Source organism: Pipistrellus kuhlii, unplaced genomic scaffold, assembly GCF_014108245.1.
Source record: "Pipistrellus kuhlii isolate mPipKuh1 unplaced genomic scaffold, mPipKuh1.p scaffold_m20_p_2, whole genome shotgun sequence".
NCBI classification, from domain to species: domain Eukaryota; kingdom Metazoa; phylum Chordata; class Mammalia; order Chiroptera; family Vespertilionidae; genus Pipistrellus; species Pipistrellus kuhlii.
This window is the reverse complement of record NW_023425515.1, coordinates 136,466,468-136,491,463: the sequence shown is the minus strand read 5'-3', so window position 1 is coordinate 136,491,463 and position 24,996 is coordinate 136,466,468. Positions and strand designations below refer to the sequence as shown.

The 24,996-nt window shown below is 39.0% G+C and overlaps 1 protein-coding gene across 14 annotated transcripts in view; it reads right to left on the bottom strand.

The window, feature by feature from the left end:
- Positions 1-8,040: 8,040 nt before the first annotated feature.
- Positions 8,041-24,996, bottom strand: part of LOC118723408 (SSX family member 2 interacting protein) — a 53,586-nt gene continuing 36,630 nt past the window's right edge. For 5 of the 14 annotated variants that reach the window (XM_045584395.1, XM_045584388.1, XM_045584393.1 and 2 more), the window contains 8 exons: positions 24,341-24,416; positions 24,082-24,271; positions 21,880-22,030; positions 19,217-19,359; positions 18,699-18,872; positions 15,653-15,767; positions 15,118-15,280; positions 8,041-11,240 (listed from right to left, as the gene is read on the bottom strand). In XM_045584395.1, coding sequence (XP_045440351.1) covers positions 11,066-11,240; positions 15,118-15,280; positions 15,653-15,767; positions 18,699-18,872; positions 19,217-19,359; positions 21,880-22,030; positions 24,082-24,271; positions 24,341-24,416 — 1,187 coding nt within the window. In that variant the 3' untranslated portion in view covers positions 8,041-11,065. The remainder of the gene's footprint in view (positions 11,241-15,117; positions 15,281-15,652; positions 15,768-18,698; positions 18,873-19,216; positions 19,360-21,879; positions 22,031-24,081; positions 24,272-24,340; positions 24,417-24,996) is intronic. The other 9 variants (XM_036445669.2, XM_045584394.1, XM_045584391.1 and 6 more) reach the window with 8 other exon arrangements.

Below are 24,996 nucleotides of genomic sequence, written 5' to 3'. Positions count from 1 at the left end.
CCTGCAGCGAGGTTCAGGAGGGTTGGGAGGGCGGGGCTCCCGGTGGGCGGGGCTCCCAGTGGGAAGGGGCGGGGCTGGGTGCCTGGGCAGCGTGGAGTAGGAAGGCCGCTGTGAAAGGTGAGCCAGTGCTCCTGGTCACAGGTGACCAGTTGACTCAAGTAACTATCATCTCTACCTTTTATGTCCCCACCAGCACTCTGCAGCTCTTAGCGGTTTGTGCACTCCTGGTGAGTCTGCTGGGGGAAGGGTCCCCCAGAATGGAGAAGTAGCGGCTCTTGGAAAGGAAGGAAGAGCAGCAACGGGGTTGGAATGGCCCAAAGATTTTTTTAAAAATATATTTTATTGATTTTTTACAGAGAGGAAGAGAGAGGGATAGAGAGCTAGAAATATCGATGCGAGAGAGTCATCGATCAAGCTGCCTCTTGCACACCTCCTACTGGGGATGTGCTCGCAACCAAGGTACATGCCTTTGACCGGAATCGAACCCGGGACCTTTTAGTCCACAAGCCGACGCTCTATCCACTGAGCCAAACCGGCCTCGGCTGGCCCAAAGATTTTTAAGATACAGACATCCCTTCTGAGTTAGGTTCTGGAGCCTCAAGAGAGGTGCCTCAGAAAAATAAGGTTCAAGAGTGTGTGTGAGTGTGTGTGTGTGTGTGTGTGTGTGTGTGTGTGTGTGTGTGTGGGTGGGGGGGGAGGGAAGGATTTCTGAAAAGAAGGGGAATTAGGTGAAAGCTGCTTAAGAAGCAGGTAGAATGATAGATTTTTTTTTTCCCCTCCAGCCTGTGTCTGTAGGCAGCTGCCCCTTCCCACCTAGGCTGAAGTTTTGAGGTTTAATTTTCTGAAGAGAGAAAAATCTCTAGGAAGTGCTTGGGAGCTATTCCTAAAAGGGGAGATAAGGGACTGTGTGCCTGGATTAAAGATATTGACATTGGGGCTCTCCACAAACTATATGCCAGATCGCTCCATACTGAAATTCAAAGTCAAGAGAGGGACCCACCCACTCAGAGCTTTCTCCCTTATCACTTTTTATCTTTTTTATTTTTTTTATCATGGACAGCAAACAAGAAAACATGATGATACAAAGGGAAGAGGCCTAGCCATCAGAAAGAGGGATATGGAAGAAACAGACACTGCAGGGTGAACACTTTTTAAAATTCCCAGTAATATTCCTGGGAGGTTAAGAGAATATGTAGCCTCTATAGTAGGGGTGTCGAACTCAATCAGAGAAGGGGCCAAAATCTAAAATCCAGCCTAAATCGCGGGCCGAATGGTTTACTGAACAGTCATAAACTGTCATTGTGATGGAAACGCAGCGGAGTGCAGTGATGACAGCGTGGTGCGGGCCACATTGCAAGGCCTGGCGGGACGGATTTGGCCCGCGGGCCTTGTGTTTGACACGTGTTCTATAGGATGAAATAAAAACAGGGGTGCTGCCGAAACTGGTTTGGCTCAGTGGATAGAGCGTCAGCCCGTGGACTGAAAGGTCCCAGGTTCGATTCTGGTCAAGGGCATGTGCCATGGTTGCGGGCTCATCCCCAGTAGGGGGTGTGCAGGAGGCAGCTGGTGGATGACTCTTTCTCATCGACGTTTCTAACTCTCTATCCCTCTCTGTAAAAAATCAATAAAATATATTTTTAAAAAACAAAAACGGGGTGGTGGGTAAATTGGGTTTGGAAAATTAGAAGGTAGTACAAGTGAGTGGAGGGTGGGGCGCTCACAAAAGATTTGAGGGAAATAGAGCAAAATGCTCTTCAAAGAGAAAGATAAGAAAATTGGAAGAGCAGTGAAGAGGGGAAGAAATCAAGTAATTCAATAAAAACTTTCAGGACTGAAGGACATGAGTTTTCAGAATAAAAGAGCAAAGAACAGACCTAAGAATTTCCAGAGAGGGAAAGAAGTCACGTAGGGTAGAGAATGAGAATGCCATCAGATTTTTCAACAGCAGTACCTGAAGCTCAGGCAATGAAACAATCATTTGAAATTCTAAAAGAATACGACTCCACTTGAAATTCTGCCAAATTATCAGTCACGTGGGAAAGTCATGCAACCTTTCAAAGTATAACCTATAATTCACTTTCCCAAGAAATTACTATAGAATGTGACTCACCAAAACAAAGAAAGAGGAGTAAAGGGGATACAGAAAAAGAAGATCTAAAATAGGAGCGAGAAGATGTAAATAGCCACCAACCTTCCCCTCCCCTGAAAGACGATGCATTCTCATAACAACTGCGGAGCATCACAGAGCGCTTCAGACTGGATCCTACTGGAGAATTTGTAAATTAAATGCAGAACCACCCCTCAGCAGCCATCTTCTCTCCAGAGTGAACACACCGTCAAGATGTAAGTCAGGGAAAACATCTTTTTATTAATGAGATACACAATAATGGTAGTGTAAGGGCTGAGAATGATTGATAAGCTCATAAGGTAGTATATTCTTAATGTGAATGGTTTCACTAGCTATCTTTTAACCAACAAGGAAAGAGCCTTCTGATTCCCACAGTTTCAGACTATTCTGTCACACAGAAAAAACACATACCTGCCTATGTGGGGGATTCCCAAGATATACCAAGTTCAGTTATTCACTAGAACACACAGGACTCAGCAAAAACGTGTACTCACCGCTAGGACGTATTACAGCAGAAGGGCACAACGCACCATTTGTGAAAGGAAAAGGCGCATGGGGTGAAGCATGGAGGAAAACAGGCGCCAGCTTCCAGGAGTTCTCTCCCCATGGAGTAACGTCGGGCATGCTTAATTGTTCCAGCACCCAGTGTGACAACACGTGTGAAGTGTCTGACACGGAAACTCATCAGACTCAGAAATGGTAGGAACCATTTGAAAGCCAAGTCCCCAGAGGCCAGCCAACAGCCAACCTTGCAAGCAGGCCTTCCTGAGGGTGGCACTCTCAGGCCTGTTACATTCTCTCTTCTACCTACTACAGCAAGCCTTCTGCTCCCTCTGGCGGCAGCCATTTCTGTTGGAATTTATTATCTTGTATAATTGAAACTTTGTAGCCTTAAGTGGAGGTCTGGGCTGGCCAGGGTGTGTGGAGAGCTTGGCTTCCTCCATTGCCAGAGAAACCCAAGCCTCCCTCCTGCTCTCTCTGTGGCCAAAGCCATCTTGGTGAGCTCTGGGATCCTACGGGACTACTGCAGTGGGTTTTCTTTCTTTCTTCCATTTTTTAAATGTTTTCACTAGTGGTTATGTCTTCACTAATTTTTAGAGAGAAAAGAAGAGAGAGAAATATCGATTGATGGCCTCCTGTACAAGCCCCAAATGGGAATCGAACCACAGCTCAAATATGTGTCCTGACCTGGAATCAAACCCACAGCCCTGTCAGTGCATAGGATGACGTTCCAACCACCTGGCCAGGACAGTGGGCTGTCTCTTGATAGCAATCGCGCTGCACAGTCTAGTGTTTTTCCACCAAGCCTCACCTAGTGACATTCATGTGCACAGCACATGCCCCTACATGCTAGTGGTTAGTCCACACCCTTCTTTCGCTGTCAAGAGACCCGATGAAATGTAAGTGTGTGGGAATGATGAGGAAAAAGTGTGAATTTGCTCTAAATAACATTTAAAAAGGAAATTCATTCACAAGCACTTATACTTTATTGTAACTAATTTCTTGCTCATAGCCATGGATGGAAACCACTGGCTTGGTCCATGGGACTGGGTTTCTGCTCATATACTGTGAGGACTGGGGTCTGCCCATGAGTCTGGGGTCCTGACCACCTCCAGAGGCCTTGCCAACTGCTTCCCCTGGCGGGAGGGATCCTTTGCCCTGTATTCCAACTAAAGAGTGACATCCCGTACTATTGGGACACATTGATAATGCTCTTTCAATGTATTGTTACACAAGTTGCCAAATTTTCCTTTTGCCTTTGTTACTTCCAACTGGGTCTCTGTCATTTATACACTGGATCAAACATAACCTTGCTGTAATGGGACTAGTTATGGCCCTGGAGGACCAGTCTAGCAGCTGGGATGGTAACCCCATATCCGGTCAAGTCCACGACTGTCTCCCTCAAAAGAATAATATTTTGAAGCCAATAAAAATTACATGAAATTCTATTTCAGAAGCCATAACTAACACAAGAATTTTCATTCATTCATATAACATTGTGACAGCTTTCCTGCTCGAATGGTGGAGTTGAATAATGATGGCAGGAGCCGTATGTGATTCTTGCATTGCTTTGCACTACTGTTCAATTATAACTGTGGATTGTAAATCACAGCAATAATTTGACAATATTTTGGCACCACAGGTTTCACCCTACAGTGATATTTAAAATTTTTACAACCTGTGCTTACCCATCATGACCAAACCAGAAAAGTGGATTTTTCATATTATACTTTTGAGGCACAGTGGAATTTGGTTACCAAGTTTCATATCAAAACTTGGTTTTATTATGCAATGACACTGGCTGTGTTGAAAGAATACAGCATATGTTGTCATTATTAGATAAGCACTCATCACAGTATTTCCACCTTATGGGAAAGCAGTGGTCTGAAAAATTAGAAAATTTAAAATGGAATATCCTATGGTATCCGAATTTCTTCATAAATTTGGTTGACACTTCTATCATAAAGGGTGAATAGCAATATTAAAATATTTGAGAATGGCGGCATAGGGTAGACACCCAAATGCAGCCTGCCACAACAAATTTGAATTTAGAACTGAAAAACAGGGGAAACATCACCCTGAAGCTCCGAACAGCTGGCTGAGAAGAGGCTCTACCATCTGGGAAGGAGAGAGAAGGCGTGCTGAACCTCAGGAACTGAGAAGGTGCGGAGAACTGTGCGTGCGAAAAGGCGGCCGCAGAGTTTGCTGCTGGCTTGCTTGTGGAGTGCGGGGAGGGCGGGCCGAATTCGCTGCTGGCTTACTCCCTGCACGCGGAGAGAGGGGACAGCTAATGAGCGGCTGGCTTTCTTGTTTGGGAGGAAAACAGAACCACCCTATTGCGCTGATAGACGGCCCCAGACAGGGAGAGGCCAGACTGTCAGGCAGTGGGCAGAGATCTCTCGGAGGTGTGTGAAGCCAGCGGCCATTACTGTGGGACTCAGAAACCAGACCCCTCATAGGGAGGGGCTGAATAAAGCTTGTCTGCACCACCCGAGACTCCGCCCCATCCAAGTGGAGCACAGAAGCCCTTCCAATGGCTAGCTTTCTCGTTCACAGTGAATGGGACTCTCCTAGGGAGTGACAGATAGGAATCTAAAGCTTGTCTGCGCCTATAACAAAGAGGTGCGCGTGCCTGCAACCAATTGTGCGGATTCAACAAAGCTTGTCTGTGTCACCCCAAGACTCCACCCCATTCAAGCGAAATACAAAAACCCTCCTAGCTGAGACACTTCTGATCCTCATAGCCAATTGGCTTGGAGATCAATGCTTCCCAGTGATACCAACAACAAGCAAGGCTTAACAATAAGACTGCACACACAGCCCACAAAGGGTTACACCAAGACTGTCTACCTCAGGTAACTGGGAGGCTGACTCACTGAACCATATAGGACACTTTAGCACACAAAGCCACCCTACCAACTCAGGGAAGCTGTGAAAATGCCGAGACAAGGAAACAGATCACAAACAAAAGAAACAGAGGAAAAGAAGTGACTGGATATAGAGTTCAAAACCACGCTTATAAGGTTTTTCAAGAATTTCCTAGAAAAGGTCAATAAGACCTATGAGGATGTGAAAAGGGATCAACAAGAAATAAAGAATACATTGTCTGAAATAAAAAATATTATAGAGTCCTAAAAACAAAATGGAAGATCGCAAGAATCAAGTCAAAGATTTGGAACATAAAGAGCCAGAAGACACTCCTCCGCAGAAGCAAGAAGACAAGAGAATCTAGAAAGTTGAAGATAATGTAAGAAACCTCTGGGACAACTTCAAGCGAACCAACATCAGAATTATGGGGGTCCCAGAAGATGAGAGAGAGCAAGATATCGAAAACATACTGAAAGAAATAGTGACAGAAAACTTCCCCCACCTGGTGAAAGAATTATACTTACAAGTCCAGTAAGCGCACAGAACTCCAAACAAAAGGAATCCAAAGAAGACCACACCAAGACACATCATAATTAAAATTCCAAAGACAAAGAGAGAATATTAAAAGCAGCAAGAGAAAAGCAGGTAGTTACCTATAAAGGAACACCCATATGATTGTCAGCTGATTTCTCAACAGAAACCATGCAGGCCAGACAGGAATGGCAAGAAATATTCAAGGTGATGAATAGCAAGAACCTACAGTCAAAAATAATCTACCCAGCAAAGCTATCACTCAGAATCGAAGGCCAGATAAAGAGCTTCACTAATAAAAAAAAAAGCTAAAGGAGTTCATCACCGCCAAACCAGAATTATATGAATTGCTGAAGGGGGTTCTTTTGGAAGAGAAAGCAAATAAAGATAAAAACTATGAACAACAAATACACAACTATCAACAAGTGAATCTAAAAACCAAAGGAATAAAAAAAAAATCTGATGAACAATATTAACTGTTGAATGTAATAGAATCAGAGGTATGGAAGGGGAGTGAACTGACTATTCTCAGGGAAAAGGGGAGAGTGGGGTGTGGGAAGAGACTGAACATAAACTGTGCACCTATGGATGAGGACAATGGGAGGTGGGGAAAGGGCAGAGGGTGGGGTGGGAACCTGGTGGAGGGGAGCAATGGAGGGGGGGGGGAATGAGGAACATTTGTAATAATATGAACAATAAAGATTTATTTAAAAAATATATTTCCTCTAATTTCCTTTCAATGTTCACAAATTTGTGCACTGGGCCAGTAGTAGCTTTAATAACCACATATGTTTCGATTCCCAGAACTCAGTATCTAGCCCAGACCTCTCTGGGTCTGCAGGACCACTCCGAGGCTCAATGATTTACTGGAAAAGGCTCAAAAAAGCCGTTATATTCATGGCTATGACTTACTACAACAAAAGGTTCTAGATTAAACATTAGCAAAGGTGGGGGAGAAACCACTCACAAACTAGCATTTAGCATTGCAGTCCTAATCTGGTACTCAATAAATATTTGAAGGGTGATTAAGACAGTTCAATTCTGAGAGCAGAGAGGTGACTGCCTGCTTACAGAATCAGGGAAAACTAAGATGTAAGGACCTTCGGGTTGCTATTAAAGGAAAAGACATTTAAAAGATTAAGGAGAGAATACGCCATAATTTTCATACAATTCCTGTGTTCAAATGCCAGCTCCATCACATATTAGCTGTGTGACTCTAGACAAGTTTCTTTACTTTTCCTTACATCAATTTCCTCACCTGCAAAGTAAGTGTAATCATAGCTCCTATCTAGGGAGTTGTTGGAAGATGAAATATCTATAGAAAGCTGCTGGACCTTTGGACAAAACCAAGTGGTCACTGTGACTGCAGTCACAGAGGGCCACGGTGACACCTAACCTTGCCGAGGCAGGACAAGCAGGCTGTCCAGGTGTATCTTGGATCATTCCGTGGCCTTTAGAGTATGATTTACTACTAAACTAGTATTTCAGTGAGAGCCTTAATGTCCTAATCTTGTCAGGAATAGGTCCAATTCTGAATAAAGTTGCCATAGTAACCATCACAAAACAAGGCTAAGTCTTACACATGGACTATGTGATAAATATCTTTGGTGTAGATGATAGGGTGGCATATGAGGAGTTAAGAATGGAACAATATCATTTGAAAAACCGTCTGAAAGGCACTGTAGCAGTCTGGACCACACTGGAAATTTAGAAATCACATCTGGGGCTTTACGTTTTGTTTTATTACTTACTAGCTATGTGACTGGATTCATCACAACATCTGAAGTCTGTTACCAGCTCTAAAATCAGTTAATAATCTCTCATAGTTATTGGATCAAAAGGAAAGGTGTGTTCTATGCACTGTAAAATATTTTAGTAACTGTGTGAAACTACCGCTGGAACATTTTAAAACTTTGTATGAAAAGGTTAGAGAAGGTAAAGGAGTCTTAATATATTCCTTACAAGAATTAAGGATATTTGAAGCCATTAATAATCAAGCAATAAATCCCTTGCACAGAGTAGTTTTACTGTTGCTTTTTCTTTTGTTTTTTTTTTTTTTTAAATAAGTCACTGAATGGATGAACTATCAGGCATCAACTATGACATGTTAACGCTGTCATTGGTCACCAAGTAGCTGTTTTCTCTCCCAGCCCTGTTTCTAGTTAGGTTGGGGCCGCAGGCCCACGTTCTTAGTGAAGCAATGAAGGTGGAAATCATGCCTCCTCAGGCGAGATTTTGACATCCAGCCACATGCCCACTGGTTCTTTCCCCACGCTAATGACTTCGGGGCCCAGTGTTCCAGGTGTCATAACGATGGTGGCAGACTTCCCAATCCATACTGAACATTTCATGAACAAGAATTAAATTTCTATAGAGTCACACCAATTTTGTGTTTTTTATTTGTACCATGGCCTAGTCTATCTTAAAACTCTAGAGGAAACCAAGCTACATAGGGTTGGAAATATACTCCAAAAGTTCATACTCTCCTGAGAAAAGTTGGGTGTTAACCTGAAATTTATGGCCCTTTTATGCCAAGAAAGTGATTTGCTATTTGTTTCATTAGCATTTTATATTTCTCATCAACAAATATTATGTATTTCCTGTGTGTTAAGCATCATACTGAGTATATTTCTGAACATAAAATAATTAATCTTACAGATCTTTATGAATCACTGGCATTACAATAACTCCTAAGAGCCCAGAATTACTTACTTGTAAATGTTAAAAAAATGTTTTTTTAATCTTAACTAGCCAAGTGGAAGTTTTTATACAAATCAAGCAACTTTTTACCTTTTTATAGAGCATTTTGTTTATTTCCGCTAAACGTATTATGACATATGCCAGGGACCAAGATTGTCAAAACTTCTGAAAATAAAGAATTTAATCAACAGTCCACTCCACTTTTACTAGTACATCCAGATTGAAAAAACACTGTATTTAGAAAATGACTAGAATAACCCATTTCATTATCCTTATCTACATGACCCAAACCTTTAGAAGTACTTTGTCTACTAGATAACAAAACAAAGATTTTCTGTTGTGGGCAGAAAATCTTATCCTGCTTTGCAGGTCAAAATTTTGTTGAAAACAATAAACACAAAATAATAACATATCAGTTCTGTAGTACTTCCCATAGGAAATAATGCCAAGATTAACTGGAATGGAAGCCTTGCCGGATCCCTGTTATATAAACCCTGGAGCAGAACAATGAGATCAGTCCACGTTTTATTAACAGACAATGTCTGAGGAGCACTTATCATTGTTCTTATAACTTTGGCTTCTAGAGCTGGTCTTCCACTCAACTCCCAGATTCTCAGTGGCAGGGAGTGTGCTTAGTTGTCTGCCAATCCCATGGACTAGGATGTAGAAATAGGTCCTGACATACAGCAGGGACTTCATAAATGCTTATCATGAAATTGAAGAGAAAATTAAGGAAAAACACCTGGAAAAATGTATTTACTAGTCTTCTATGACCCATACTTATTTTAAATCCTATCTAGAAATAAGAGCATGACTTACTTGAGCAACATACTTATATTTTTCAATGGGACTCTCACACAAGGAGCTTGCCAGCCCACAGGACTCAGAGATCACACTGCAAAACCTCTCCTGCTCTACCCACCTGGGAAGGCCAAGCCTGGATTCCAGGGCACTTCTCACCATGCATCGCGGAATACACTTCCCCACAAAAACCACACTTACCAACAAGTCCAATAAGGTAGACAACATGGAACTCACCCCATACAGGGTGAGTATATGTTAGTGTTTGAACTGCTCGAAATGGGCCTGAATTACAATATCTAGCAAGGATGGGATCTATTCAGGCTTCTAAGTACAGACAAATAAGGTTAGGCACTTAAACTTTTTATGAGAATCCTGGAAAGAGCCTAGGTCTGCATGTGTTATTATTACTACTATCAATAATAACATATATGAAGAAACATGCAATCAGTTATGAAAATGACATGACACCAGTCTGTCCAGAAAACATCTGGATTATAAAATCTGATGTTTGTACATTGTCAGAATTCCTTAACAATTAGTGGCATCATTGAAAAATTATTGTCAACTACGTATACAAAGCCTTTGCTGGTACAGCTGGTGTAGTACTGGTACCCATCTAGTAAAGAAAATATCAGAATCCAAGCATCTTAAATATCTTAACGTCTCCTATTATCCAAATATCTGGAGCCAATAGTCTTAAATTGCTTTATTCAAAGGTACTTTTGTTGTTTTGCCTCTATTACTCTATAATCAATACTTCTTTGAAAAATTATATCCTACATATATTTAAAAAATCAAATGCTGTAGAAGTCTTTTAAAAATGTATATCAGTAATGTTAATTATCTAAAGAATGAGCTTTATGGAATACCTTTTAAGTATTTATTGCTCAGATGAGTCCAAGAAATTCTTAAGCATAATGTGGCAATAGCTCTAATACACTTGTAAACAAAATCCCACTAATAAAAATTTTATTGGCATGAAATACTATAATTATGAATGTGTAAAACTTTTTGATCTTAAAGCCTCTTAACATAATCATGTATATCTATGTACAAAACATAAATTTCACTTTATTTAAAACATGAAAGAGAAAATTTCAAATCACACTAAACATAATAAATATAGAACTTGCTTTGTTAAAAATCTACAGTATACATTCAAGTGAAGGCTAAACTCTCAATGCCAACTATATATGGGACAAAAGTAAAACATTTACAACAGCCTGTTTACTAAAAGTGCTATTTTTAATTCCTTTAAGAGGAAACTCACTCTAGTGCTTTTGTTTCCAAACACTATACATTCCTTTATTCATAGAACCAGATGCTTCTGATACTAAAAATACATATCCGAACCTATATACTCTTTTAAATAGATTTAACATCTTAGTTCTTTGGGGGAAGAACAGGAAGTCCAAACAAACAACTCAGACCATCTTAAATTATGAGAGATGACCAACTTTATGACACACCCTGTTTCAAGTTAGATGTGCAATTTGATGAACATATTAATGAAAAAAGTTCCAGTCCACATGGCTAAGGTAAGCCATCTTTTTCTACGTGAGAATTCGTGGAGGTCCAGGAGCACTCACTACAGCACCCGTCCTGTGATGCAGGCCTTGATGCCACGCTCCATTTCTGATTTGCACATTCTCCTCCAACCTGATTAGGTCTAGTCTCTTCTGGAGTCATATTTAGCACACTGATTGAACTGTAGGGGGAAAGAAACATAAGTCTTAATAATCATCTGCTCCTATATTTTAGATATACTTCAATGTCTAAAGGCTGACTGATTCCTTGTCCTATGCTGAGTAAATTTTGAGGACATGCTGATCAAGAACAAAGAATCTTTAAAATGGCCTAATTCACTTTTATCCTATCCACATATTTATTTATCTCTTTAGTCTAACTTTAAAGCACACTGCCCAACTTAGCATGCACCAAGCCCAAGGTAGACAGAGAGCATGTGGGTTTGGAAAGCCAGTGTCTCTCATAGCCCCATCTTTCTGCCACTATTTTCTAATCTCTTCGTGGCTTCTTTCAGTACTTGTCCATTTGTTCAGGCTCGGTTTCATCTACCCACTCATTCACCGACACAGATCCTTAACGAAAGCCTACACACGTGTAAAGATTCCAGCTAGACCACTTTGGCAAGTTAAACCTCCCTGTTCTTCAGCTTCCACAGCCTATCTCATAGGATTGGGTGAGAACTAAACGAGTTAGCATGCACTAAGCACTAACAGTGCTCAATTAACTGTCAGGCAATAACAACCTTCTTGTCTGAAAACAGACACAGCTTCCACTGTCAGCAATACAATCTGAAAGATATACTCTGCAACCAGCCTCAAAACAAACAACATCTAGTTAAATGATCACTTTAAAATCTACGGGGTTGAACCAATGAACAATCAAGTGAGTACCTTATGTAACTTTTTTCATAAAAATTTTTTTCCTAAATGTTCATATTTTCTGACTTTGGTTTACCAACTCCATCTTAGAATGTGGTAAACTTAAAAAAATTAACTTGCTTTAATAAAAAGTTAAAAAAACATAATTAAAATTGCTTTTTAAAAAAGTAGCTTAAGGCCCTAACCGGTTTGTCTCAGTGGATAGAGCGATGGCCCTCGAACTGAAGAAGGGTCTCAGGTTCAATTACAGTCAAGGTCATGTACCTGGGTTGTGGCCTTGATCCCCAATAGGGGGTATGCAGGAGGCAGCTGATATATGTTTCTCTCTCATCAATGTTTCTAACTCTCTATCCCTCTCCCTTCCTCTCTATAAATATCAATTATATATATATATATATGTATGTATATATATGTATATATATACATACACACACACACACACACACATATATATATATATATATATATATTTTTTTTTTTTTAAAGTAACTTACTTGTGTATCATTCAGCCCTTAGAATCCCTGCCATCTCAGATAAGGTCAATGATCAACTGAAATCTCCAACTTAGTACAGAGCTACTTTGCATGGAACCCAGGCACAGCCTTTATGTATAATTCCATCTTGTAGTGAAGGAGCAATGAGGATGCTACAAATACTGCTACAAATACTTTGGTGTAACCTTACCTATTACAAAACCCAGATCCAAGGTGCTTCAGGAGCAAAAACACAAATTCATCACATAAAATAAAACTTCAAGAACTACATCAAGCTGCAACTGACAGCCATTTACAGAACTCTCTCCCATGTTTTATCCTCCGAGGCCAGTAACTGAATAGCTTAATGAAATTTAAGATCAAAATTGTTTCTATGTGATTGATATATAGTGCAAAACCTTGGAGTACAAGAAACAGAATAGCCTTTTTATAATCTATTTATGTTTACATTTATTTTTATTTTTATAGCCTGTTACTAAAGGTTTACAATTGACCAAGTACTGTTTTAAGTTAAGTACTTTAACAAATATTAACACCTAACTTCACAACATCCTACAACGTAGGTACTAAATATTGGACTTTTATTAAAAACAAAACAATGTCGTCAAGAAATATTTATGTCAAATATTTCACAACTAAAAAAAATTATGTAAAAAGGTAAAAATTTAAAATATGTAAAGATAATTGGGGCAACTATCTGATGTTTTCTTTTAGATACAAAAAGTATTATTTGTAAGTGGTAACTAGAACTTATGTCTAAATATATATATATATATATATATATATATATATATATATATATATATAGTTATGATTGGTCAAATCTCAATGTTTCAATAACATCCTGTGTAAGAAAATACTCTGAGCTTACATTATTTTTATTATAAATTAAATAAACATTCACTTCCCATATCCAACCCATCAGTCAACCTTTTGGCTCTAACTGTAAAATATACCCTAAATCTAAACATTTCTACCTTCATCCACATTGCTATTATCTCTCCCCTCTGCCCACTAATGCCTCCTGACTGAGTCTCCCAGCTAATATCACTGGCTCTGAGATGTTTCCTATATAATATAGAGCAATGTTTTTGAAACTTAATTTTTCTCACTCTCCTGCTTAAAAGTCTTGAATGCTTTTGCATTGCCCTTAGAATACCTGACCTACAAATACAGATTAAACGATTTTTTTTTATTGATTTCAGAGAGGGAGGAAGAGAAACATCAACAATGAGAGAAAATCATTAATCAGCTGCCTACTGTATGCTCCCAACTGGGGATACAGTCCACAACCCAGGCATATGCCCTGACCGAAAGGGAGCAGGCCGGGCTGAGGAATATCCCCCAATCCCCACTGAGTGCACAAATGTACCAGGCCTCTAGTATTTATATATATTTGAACTTATACATAGTACCGTTTAATCCCAGGTCCTTCAAGGATATGACCCCTGGTTTTGTTTGCTAACTCCACTCACATCCACAAGCACACTAGTGTCCACCTCAGGGTCCCTACACTTGCTGCTGGGAGGGCCCTCAGCTCTTCTTTGGCCCAGTATTACTTAGTCCTCATCCTTTCAAAACTCAACTTTAAGTTAGTGTCTTGTACTTTGAAAAGCTTCATTTTTTTGTTTTAAAGTTCATCTATTTAACAATTCTTCTTTGAAAGTTACTGCCTTCTTTAGCACCGTGCTCCACACAAGCCTCTCACCACCACAGCCCGTGTGTGCAGCTCCCTAAGGCAGGCCCTGGGCCGTCTCCTCCTCTGAGGACAGCGCCGCCGGCACTTTCCCACGCAGCCCCTAGCTCCCTCCGTCCTCTGCAGCACTAGCAATGGTCCAGCTGCTTAGTTCAAAGCTAATCTTGGAATAGGATGTGAGCTAAAGAATTGATATTAGAGCTTAGAAAATTAATTTAACAACCTTAGAGGACTATCCCAAAATGTTAGTTAATAGCAGTTTGTGGGTTTCTGGGACGGACCCCATCATCCTGGGCACTGACCCTCTTTACCAGTCAGGATGAGCAGTGCTCTGCCCTTCAACACCAATGAAACGGGCATACGAGAAGAAACTCTAAATACGTGCTCTACAAAAAATTTCAAAACAATATTCTTCTAGTTAATAAAATTAAATACTTAAAATATTAAGTGATCCCTATAAATAAGACTATATTTTAAATTGTATTTTAGATATGAAATAAAAATAATCACATTAGCCAAAACCGATTTGGCTCAGTGGATAGAGCGTCGGCCTGCAGACTGAAAGGTCCCAGGTTCAATTCCGGTCAAGGGCATGTACCTTGGTTGCAGGCACATCCCCAGTGGGGGGTGTGCAAGAGGCAGCTGATCGATGATTCTCTCTCATCGATGTTTCTAGCTCTCTGTCCCTCTCTCTTTCTCTCTGTAAAAAATCAATAAAATATACTTAAAAATAAATAAATAAATAAAAAATAATCACATTATATCATTTAGCTCAAAGACAGGGACTGTATATGCCTTATTCACAACTATATTCCTGATGCCTAATAGTTGTCTATAGATAATGGATACCCAATAAATATTTGCATAATGATGAATCCATCTACTGAATTCCTCTCCAAACCCTCTACTACTGTTAATATTACAAACATGCCAACTTTTCCTTAGCAATGCAACTCTAGCGATGTTATGTATATGTGAGATGACCAATACCTATGTTCAGATACACAGGAACGTGTCTGGCAAAAGTCTGAAGTTGAAGGAGAAGCAGGAAGAGATTTTGTGAGTTTAGAGGTACAAATTGGAGACCCGTTAGACACCCTGTAGGGCTTCTGTCGTGGCCTTGAGTGCACTGTAAGATTGTCCCGGTCAGAACCTGTGGGGCAAAAAAAGGCAATATAATGGAGGTGGTTAACTATGATGGATTATTTGTAGTTCTGAGTAAGGTGTGAGACAGAACGAGAGTCTAGCTCGTCCTGTAATCTTTGTCACAAACATTTAAATGGGTTGTTTTAAAAATATTTGTTTGTAGTAAATTTTCAAAAACTTGACATTATTACACAACAAAAGTTGTCTTTGGAATACACAGCCTTCCTGTCATTCCCATTTGACTCAGTAAATAAAATATTAAAGTTGATTTTTTAGTTTTAATTAGAAAGCTCTTACTGCTGCCCTCCAAAGTCTTATATTAATAATTTACAGTATTTTTACATGCATTTTCAGATTAAAAAGCTTATGAAATACTCACTTCCAGAGAAGGCACTGAAAAGTCTCACATTTTCCGAATTCTGGTGGTCAAAAGTAGTCATATTTAAAAACTGTTGCTTTAACCAGCTGGCTCTTTCTTCTTCAAATGCTTTTCTCTGTCAAAATAAGCAAACCAAAGAAATATGATCAATGTTTCAATGCTGATGTAGTTGCCATTTTACATGATTTCTCTAGCTATCTGTGTTTGCTTTCTGGCTACCATATATGTAATTAAGTCAAATGAATTAAAAACACTAAGAAAAATTTTATTTAAGAAAATTGCTTAAAAAATAAAAAGCCATCCCTTTCATCTAATAAACTAACTAGTCACTATTTTTTCACATCAATTTTGATTAAGTGCAAGTGGACAATGCAAAAATAGCATATTAGCATAACTTTTAAACATGCAGAATATGAGCAAAACTTTTGAATATACAGAACATTATAAATATAAAATCACAAACAACAGAAAAATACCCATTGTAAATTAATCACATGAGAAAGGGGGGTAAGGCTTTATCAAGCATTGCTGTCATCCTCCAACTTTCTACCAGCAGGAGCAGCACCACTACACCACAAGGGGGCGCATGTCAAACCTCCCCCTTCTGCACAGCTTCGGAATCCTAAACTATATTCTCCCAGACACTCAGGTTTCTGGTCCATCCTCTAGTGACCACAGGCAAAGGGATTCCTAAGCAGAGAACTGGGAGTGGCATCAAAGTAGCAAGAGCATCTCAGAATAGGGTTGGGGGTGAGGGAGAGATGGGCTCAGAAACAGAAGTGATCCTATAAAACAGAGAAAATGCTAGTGCAAATTGTTCTTGTTTTCTGAGAATGATAGCTATTGATGAAATTTTCACAATTTGCTATTTAAAATGACCAACATATATAGTTTTTCACTTATAAATATTAATATAGACTAATGGATCACTAAACATTTGAAGAAAACTAACAGCCTAAGAGGAAAAACAAAAACAAAAACAAGACAAAGAGAAATGATTATGGATAACAGATAGTTTAGGACAGAAAAAAATATTTTTTAAAAACCATAATACAGATTTTAAATATATTACCAAAACTGTACTAACATAGTATAATATTACAAAAGTTGTAGGAAATATTAAAAAAATCTATAAATAACAGGATTACTTCTATTATATTTAAAACCTTTTTTTTTGAAATATTAATGTTTGTTACATGCAATATATTTGAAATCGTTTTCCTTGAAAAATAATTATGTGCAATATATTAAAACTGTTTGATCCAAAAAATTCATAATACAAATTACTGGACAGATTTATGAACTCCTATAAAATAATACAGTGCTATACCAAAAAAAACAACAAAGAAGTAAAGAAATTAAACACTAAAATGATAAACTCTGAAATAAAAACTCAGGGGATGAAGAGAATAATAAAACTGACCATGATGAAGACCAGGTTGCTGATGCACAAGATAAAGGGAGAGAATATCCCCAAATTCAGAATATAAAGTCAATTGATTCAGAAGGATAACCATCTGTCTAGTAAAAGTTCCAGGATGTGAGAGAAATCAAAGGAGGTAAAAATACAGCATAGAAGAAAAATTTCCTAAAGAAATATGGTATATCTTCAGGCAGAAAGAGCCATGGGGCCCAGCTGGCATGGCTCAGTAGTTGAGCATCGACCTATGAGCCAGGAGGTCATGGTTTGATTCCTGGTCAGGGCAAATTCCTGGTTGCAGGCTCGATCCCCAGTGGGGGCATTCAAGTGGCAACCAGTCAATGATTGGGATAGAATAAACGTGACGGCTGAGTCTGAGTCGAAGCATTGACTCCACACCGATACACTCTTCCAGGTGGCAGTCTTCATAATACAGAAGATTTTCCATGTGTCCAAACATATTACTTGGTACAAAATAAATAATATTTAGACAATTATGTTATCAATATTCTTTCCTAGGTTATAATTTTTAAGTCTTAATCTTACACAAAGTACTTCACTGGGATTATATTACAGGGCAGAATATGAATATGGTAACACTTGACAGTGAAAAATAATTATCACTTGGGAAGAGAGGGGCAAGCAGAATGGAGTAAGTGTAACTAGGAGAATGCCTTCTGTCATTGCAAGGATAAACTAATGCTGTCTGAAGTTGAGCAAACATGAAGTAGATGCATTAAACTGTTTATTCAAAGTAAAAAAGGTTACTCAGAAAAAGCAATTTTAAAAAAATTAGTGTAAAAAGTAACGATAGTATAAAAAAGCCAGGTGTAAGGAACAGTATAGGCGGTAGTCAAGATAAGTACATTAAATGCCTCCTCTTTCATTAGTGGGGAATCAATGGACTGAAATATATTAAAGTTAAAATATTTCCCAGAAGAATGACAAATAGAAACTTGTAACAGTGGTTACCTCTGAGGAATTAAACTGGCAATGGAAAAGGAGGATATTTCCTCACTTTTTAGCTTTGTGTATGGGTTGATTTTATTTTTAAACCATGTTCTAACATTACTTCTATAATTGTTGAAAGGAAAATCTATAGGTGATACACTGCTGGGTAAAAAAAAACAAACCACAAGCTGAAGACATGCATACGCAATAGTCCAAACTGCTAACTGGGAGGCCCACATCCCTGAGTGAGGGCCCAGAAGGAGAAGGAATTTCACTTTTTACCACACTTCCTTTTATAAAAACAAAACAACAAACATGCTCTTGTTTACACTGTCTTCTTACACTACTGACAGTGGACAGATGACATATGCCCAAAAGAACTCTCTTGTGAAGCTAAACACTTAATAGTAGAAAACTAATCCAAAAGGGATAATGAATACTTAGTTGATTTTTTGTTGTTGTTTTTTTTTCATTTTTTTTAAATTTTTTATTTTTCAATCCCCAAATCTGGTAAAGGCAAAAAGATATCCCTCTATAGTTCCAATGCTTAGCATCTCTTTCATTTCAAGTTATTGATGAAATACTTGTAGACGACACAGAACTTAGATGCATTCTACTGAGGCCTCCCTACAATTCTCAAAAGCTCTACAAGGAAAAGCCAATTGTTTAAAATACCTCCAATCCTAGGCGAATGGCAGCTTCTGTAAAGCTCCGTCTTTCTTTTTCGAAATTCTTTTTTTGCTCTTTAAATAGGGACCACTCTTCTTTGAGGCGCTCCTTTTCTTCCAACAAATAACAGTCTTGCAGCAGTGAAGTGGTATCGTCATCACATGTGGTAGCAAGCTGCTGCTATTAGATTTTAAAACAGTAAGTTCCTGAGGGCTCCTGCAACCCTCCACCAAGTTGAAACGAAACAAGGGAGGGCAGGTTAAACTTGAGGGGATGAACAGAAATGAAGAAGAATGAGAATGTCAACTGAAGTGTGCCATTCCCCAAATGCTTCTACTCTACAACACCCACTAAGCAATGGTATGAAATCTACCTGTTAGGAAGCAGAGAACTTAGATCAGACAAGTGTCACAGACTTATTTCTTAAGTTTCACAGAGCTTATGAAATAAAGAAATAAAATCTAGTAAGATTCAGTAACATTCTGGTCTTTCTCAAGGAAGAATCATTTTAAAAAGTAACTCACATTTACCTGTAAAAGTTGTTGTTGAGTTTTAATCATTTCTTTACACTGCTGAATTTCTAACTCAAGTTTTTCGGTTTCTTCCTCATGGTCTTGTCGTGAAATTACATCTTCATCATTAAAACCTTCTAGGTGTACCTTTGAAACTAACATAAAAGTAGTAATTTGACATAAATTTAACAGTCACCACTTAGCTTATGGTATCTTTTGGACATACACTTAAAAATCAAGGCTCTCAAAACTTTTCACTTTCGGGAATCCCATAGGTTTTTCTGAAGGATTACTATTGTCCTGTGCTCTTTAAAAATGTATAAGCTATGTTAAATTTATATTATTTTAACACTTGAAAATTTTAAAAAGCAAAGCAACTATAAGGAGTTCATGATAACTATAAATTGGCACCCTTTTTGGACTAAATGACAGCCACACAAATAGACCTTCATTACCAACAGTTACTTTGTAATCCATATTTATTCAAGATTATGTCCTAATTAAAAATGGACAATCTATATTCACAGAAGAGAAAAATAACTGACCTGCATAAACTATGTTCTTTTGACACTTTTTCAAAGATCATTGCAGTGCCACAAATCTCATTCTCTGGTTTAGATTTCAACAAACAGGAAGCCCAAACATACTTGCTATTTACTAACAGGCAATGAAGACTCACCCAAGTCAATAAAATCTCATGCCAATTCATTTTGGTACTTACATAAGTTTGCTGATTGCTCTTTATTTATTTACTAGAGGCCTGGTGCATGAAATTCATGCACAGAGGGAGGGAAGTGATGGTCCCTCAGCCCAGCCTGCACCATCTCCAATCTGGAACATCCCTCTCACAATCCAGGACTGCTGGCTCCCAACTGCTCGCCTGCCTTCCTGATAGACCCTAACCGCTTCTGCCTGCCAACCTGATCACCCCCTAACCACTCCCCTGCCAGCCTGATTGATGATTAACTGCTCCCCTGCCAGCCTGTTTGCCCCTAACTGCCCTCCCCTGCAGGCCTGGTCACCCCTAACTGCCCTCCCCTGAAGGCCTGGTCCCTCCCAACTGCCCTCCGCTGCTGGCCATCTTGTGGTGGCCATCTTTGTATCCACATGTGGGCAGGATCTTTGACCAGATGGAGGCAGCCATCTTGTGTGTTGGAGTAATGATCAATTTGCTTATTACTCTTTTATTAGATAGTATAGAGATCTGGTACACAGGTGGGAGTGGCTGGTTTGCCCTGAAGGATGTCCTGGATCAGGGTGGGGGTTGCCTTGAGGTATGGGGTGGTCTGGGTGAGGGGCCTGGAATGGTTTGCAAGCCAGCCACACCCCCTGGCGACCCAAGTGGAGGCCCTGGTATCTGGGATTTATTTATCTTCTATAATTAAAACTTTGCAGCCTTGAGTGGAGGCCTAGGCCGTCCAGGGTGTGCAGAAAGCTTGGCTTCCTCCATTACAGGGGAAACCCAAGCCACCTGCTCACTCCATGGCTGTAGCCATCTTGGTTGGGCTAATTTGCATACTTGCTCCTGATTGGCTGGTGGGCATGGCTAGTGGGAGTAGCAGAGTGATGGTTAATTAGCATATTGCTTTTTATTGTATAGGATTTATTTATTAATTAAATGTATCTTTATTGTTGAAAGTATTAGATGGCCTCCTTTTACCCCCTTTGATCCTCTCCACTCAGCCTGCTGATTGTTTTTTATTACTGAAGACAACTGGTACTAGGTTTGTTATTTTTGACAATTTAGAATAATTTTTTAAAAATAAACCACTTATTGAGCAGAAACTTAATTTTCTTGATTTAAAAGCATGTAAACTTTAATAAATACAAAATATTAAGGATATATTCATCAATGTAAATCTATCTATACTATCTGTACTGATAGGAAACGATGTCTAAAATATTCAATTTTGTTTTTTTGTGTGTGTGTGTGTCTATTTTTAAATAAATATTTTGCAAATGCAGAGAGAAAAGTCTAAAAAGATTTCACAGAACTGTTAAGTGTTACATATAGGGAAGAGTCCTAGATATTCTACTTTCAGACTCCCTGACACAAATACATTGAACATCTATTATTTTGAAAACAATTTAAAAGTGGATTATTAGCCGAAACCGGTTTGGCTCAGGGGTAGAGCTCGGTTTGTGGACTGAAAGGTCCCGGGTTCGATTCCGGTCAAGGGCATGTACGTGGGCTGCAGGCACATCCTTGGTGGGGGATGTGCAGGAGGCGGCTGGTCGATGTTTCTCTCTCATCGATGTTTCTGGCTCTCTGTCTCTCTCCCTTCATCTCTGTAAAAATCAATAAAATATATTTAAAAAATAAATAAATAAATAAATAAATAATCAAAGTGGATTATTAGGATCTTAGATGCGTATATCTAGAATAAGCAAAATATTCATATGTGTACTGTATGATGGTTACTGCTTCTTGATTTCCAGGATTAGTAGAGACTGGTCACTGTATCTAAGTGCACTGAGAGCACATGAATCATGACGTCCTCTTTTCAGAGAAAGAGGCACTCTGGAGGCCAACTACATTTTCTCAGTGATATTCAACCTCATGACTAGAAGTAGGCAGTCTTGCTTTTTAAACCACCAAACTGGCTTTTATATGACTGCAAATTAAGTGTACTGAGTTTCACTACTCACTTTGCATGCATTTAGGCAGTAGTTACCTTGGTTATCAAGTTTTTCCACATGACTTTTCAAAATCCTCCACTGTTTCCTGATGCTGTTTGTAAGCTGCTCTCTCACAGTTTCACAGGAAAGGTCCCATATACTCTCTCTGCTCAGTTCCCCAGGATCTTCTTCAACATCAGAAATACCCTACAAGAGATAAAAAGACCAGTATCTTAAAATGGCTTTAGGCACATACGCAGCAGTAATCACACTGTCAACTACTTATCAAAATCATTTCTGTGCTGTATCTTAAGCATATATGACCCAGTTCTTAACGTAAGTATTTTGAGAAAAAGCGATTAATATTGAAGGTAGAAATCCCCCAATTCAGGTCTCTTCAAACCTGAATTTGAACCCAAATAGTTAGCAATCAGCATCATAGAGCTGTGTGAGAAAGTTGCTATGTCTCTAATGTGTTAGATGCTTTCACATGTTAATTAATCTTCCAAACTCAGGCTTAGAGAAAGAATAACTTGCCCAATGTCACACAGCCAAGAAGTAGAAGTGAGGTAAAGTTAGATCAACTGATCTCCAATCTTACGCTGCTTAAACAAACCTGTAAAATAATCTCCAAAGTAAAAGCAATCTCCAAAGCAACTGTTAGTTCTATTTTTCTCATATAATTTTTAAAAATAAAATTGAAGGTTATTTTTCTTTGTGAATTCTACCAAGACATTATATCATAGGAAAGTGTAACACTCAATTATTGCACATGATCAATTAGAACCAAAGCAGAATAAAGCACATACAGAAAGGATATTAAAATGAGCATGTCATACTAATATGAATCTACATAAAATGGTCCTGAGCCTGAAGAACTGCATCAATAGTCTGAGGTCAGTGATGGATGGCAGAGGTCAAGGTCTCCCAGGGGAGCCAGTAGGAAAATGAGTTCTTTTTTTACACACTGCACTAACCTATTATGGCTCTATAATAATTATAGAATTATGACTTCTCTGTATGTGTGTCTCTCTCAAAAAGTGTCTTGCAGATGCAATAGACTGCATGTTGTGCTCCGTCAAAATTCATATGTTGATATTCTCACCCCGATGGGAAGGTATTAGAGGTGGGGTCTTTGGGAGGTGCTCAGGTCATGAGTAGCGCCCTCATGAATAGGATGAGTGCCTCTATAAAAGGGACCCATAAGCTGAAACCGGTTTGGCTCAGTGGATAGAGCGTCGGGCTACGGACTGAAAAGGGACCCATGAGTTCTCCGACTCTCTTTCCACCATGTACAAGTTAGCAATCTGCAGCAAAGAAAAGCACCCTCACCAGGCACCGAATCAGCAGGCACCGATTTGGATTTCCAGGCTCCAGAACTGCGAGAAATAAATTTCTGTTGTTTATAAACCCGTCTACAATACTTTATTATAGCAGCCCAGACAAAGACGGAGGGAAAGTCAAAGTCTTTTTAGAGACTTTTGCTCTGTTGGCGTGGCTCAGCAGTTGAACACTGACTTATGAACCAGGAGGTCACAGTTTAATTCCTGGTTAGGGTACATGCCCAGATTGCAGGCTCAATCCTCAGGGAGGCAGTAGGGGGCATGTAGGAGGCAGCCGATCAATGATTATCTCATCACTGATATTTCTATCTCTCTCTTCCTCTTTGAAATCAACAAAAATATATTTAAAAAAATATTTTTAGAATTTTCTTTCCAGGGACTGGAAAAGAAAATTGTGCAATCAATATATTTACGAAATAAATGATTATTTGATTCCTAACATTAGCAAAGGTTTCACTCTCTGAAAAGCAGAGCCTGTTTAAGCACACAGTATCGAAATAAAATGTTTAAAGAACACTTTGCACAGTGGTAACAAACATGAACTCTGGAGGAGGGAGGACTTGGATGCAAATCCTGGTTCCGTCATGTGTAACATTGGGCTGACCACTGTGCCTCAGGTGTCTTCATCTCACAATGGAGATAATTCCTGAATAGTATCAAAAGCATCAAATTACAATAAGGATGAAATGACACCATGCTTATAAAAACCATTACAGTGTTTGGCATATATTATGTCATAAAAAAATAGTCTCCATCATTTCCCAGATGTCTGGAAACAGGGACATTTTTTTGGTTGTCACGGTGACTGGTAGCAGAGAGTGTCCTGTCCAAAATACCAACAGTGTCTCCATGGAGAATACCTATTTGTTGCTTCAACTGTTCTAATTAGCAATCCGAAAGGAAAGAGCCACTTACAGTTCCTGTGCTATCATCTGCTTTTTCTATAGGTTTCTGCTTTTGGGGAGAAAGAAGAGAAATCATTTCCTTTTTCATTTGCTGAAGAACCTTCTTAAGTTCAGCATTTTCCATTAGGATTTGTTTCTGACGATATTCATAATCATTCAAGAGAATTTTATACATTTCATCTTCATTCCTGAAAAAGAAACTGTCAGTATGAAAATGCAGCATAGAAAGAAGGGTCTGGATAAATGTATCAATTTAAACTGGACCTTACCTTGCTTCACTTTTATCAGTCCTCCAAGAGCCTCTTTTTCCATCAGCTCTCCCCACATAATTTAAAACTTCCATAGCTACAAGTAAGAACACACAAATAAAACCAATCCTCACCACACATGTTTAAGTGTTTAAAACCCTAATATATTCCATAATACATCAGGGACTTAAGTCAACCTGGTATATGGTATATAGAATGAAATTTGTTTTGGACTCAATCAGCCCAGATTTCATATTACGGTTTCATCATTTATAAGCACTGAGATCTTGGCAAGCCTGTTTCTTCATTGATACAGGTAATAATCAAAGTATACACCAATGAGAAGTTGTGAAGAACAAAAGAAATGCTAAAGCATGTAACACAGCAAATATCTAATAAATGTTATCTTATTATCATTAATGTTATCATCAGGGCCTACATATTGACTGCCTGATTTTATAAATAAAGTCTTATTAGAACACAGATACACCATTTGCTTATATTTTGTCTACAGCTACCTTTGCGCTACATTGGCAGAGATGAATCAGTTAGAGCCCATAAACCCAAAAATATTTAGTATTTGAACTTTACAGAAGAAGTTTGCCAAGCCCTGTAGCAGCAGCATCGAAAGGAGTCAATTAAGGAAGGCCCGGTGCCAGCATTAATGCCTTCCGTCT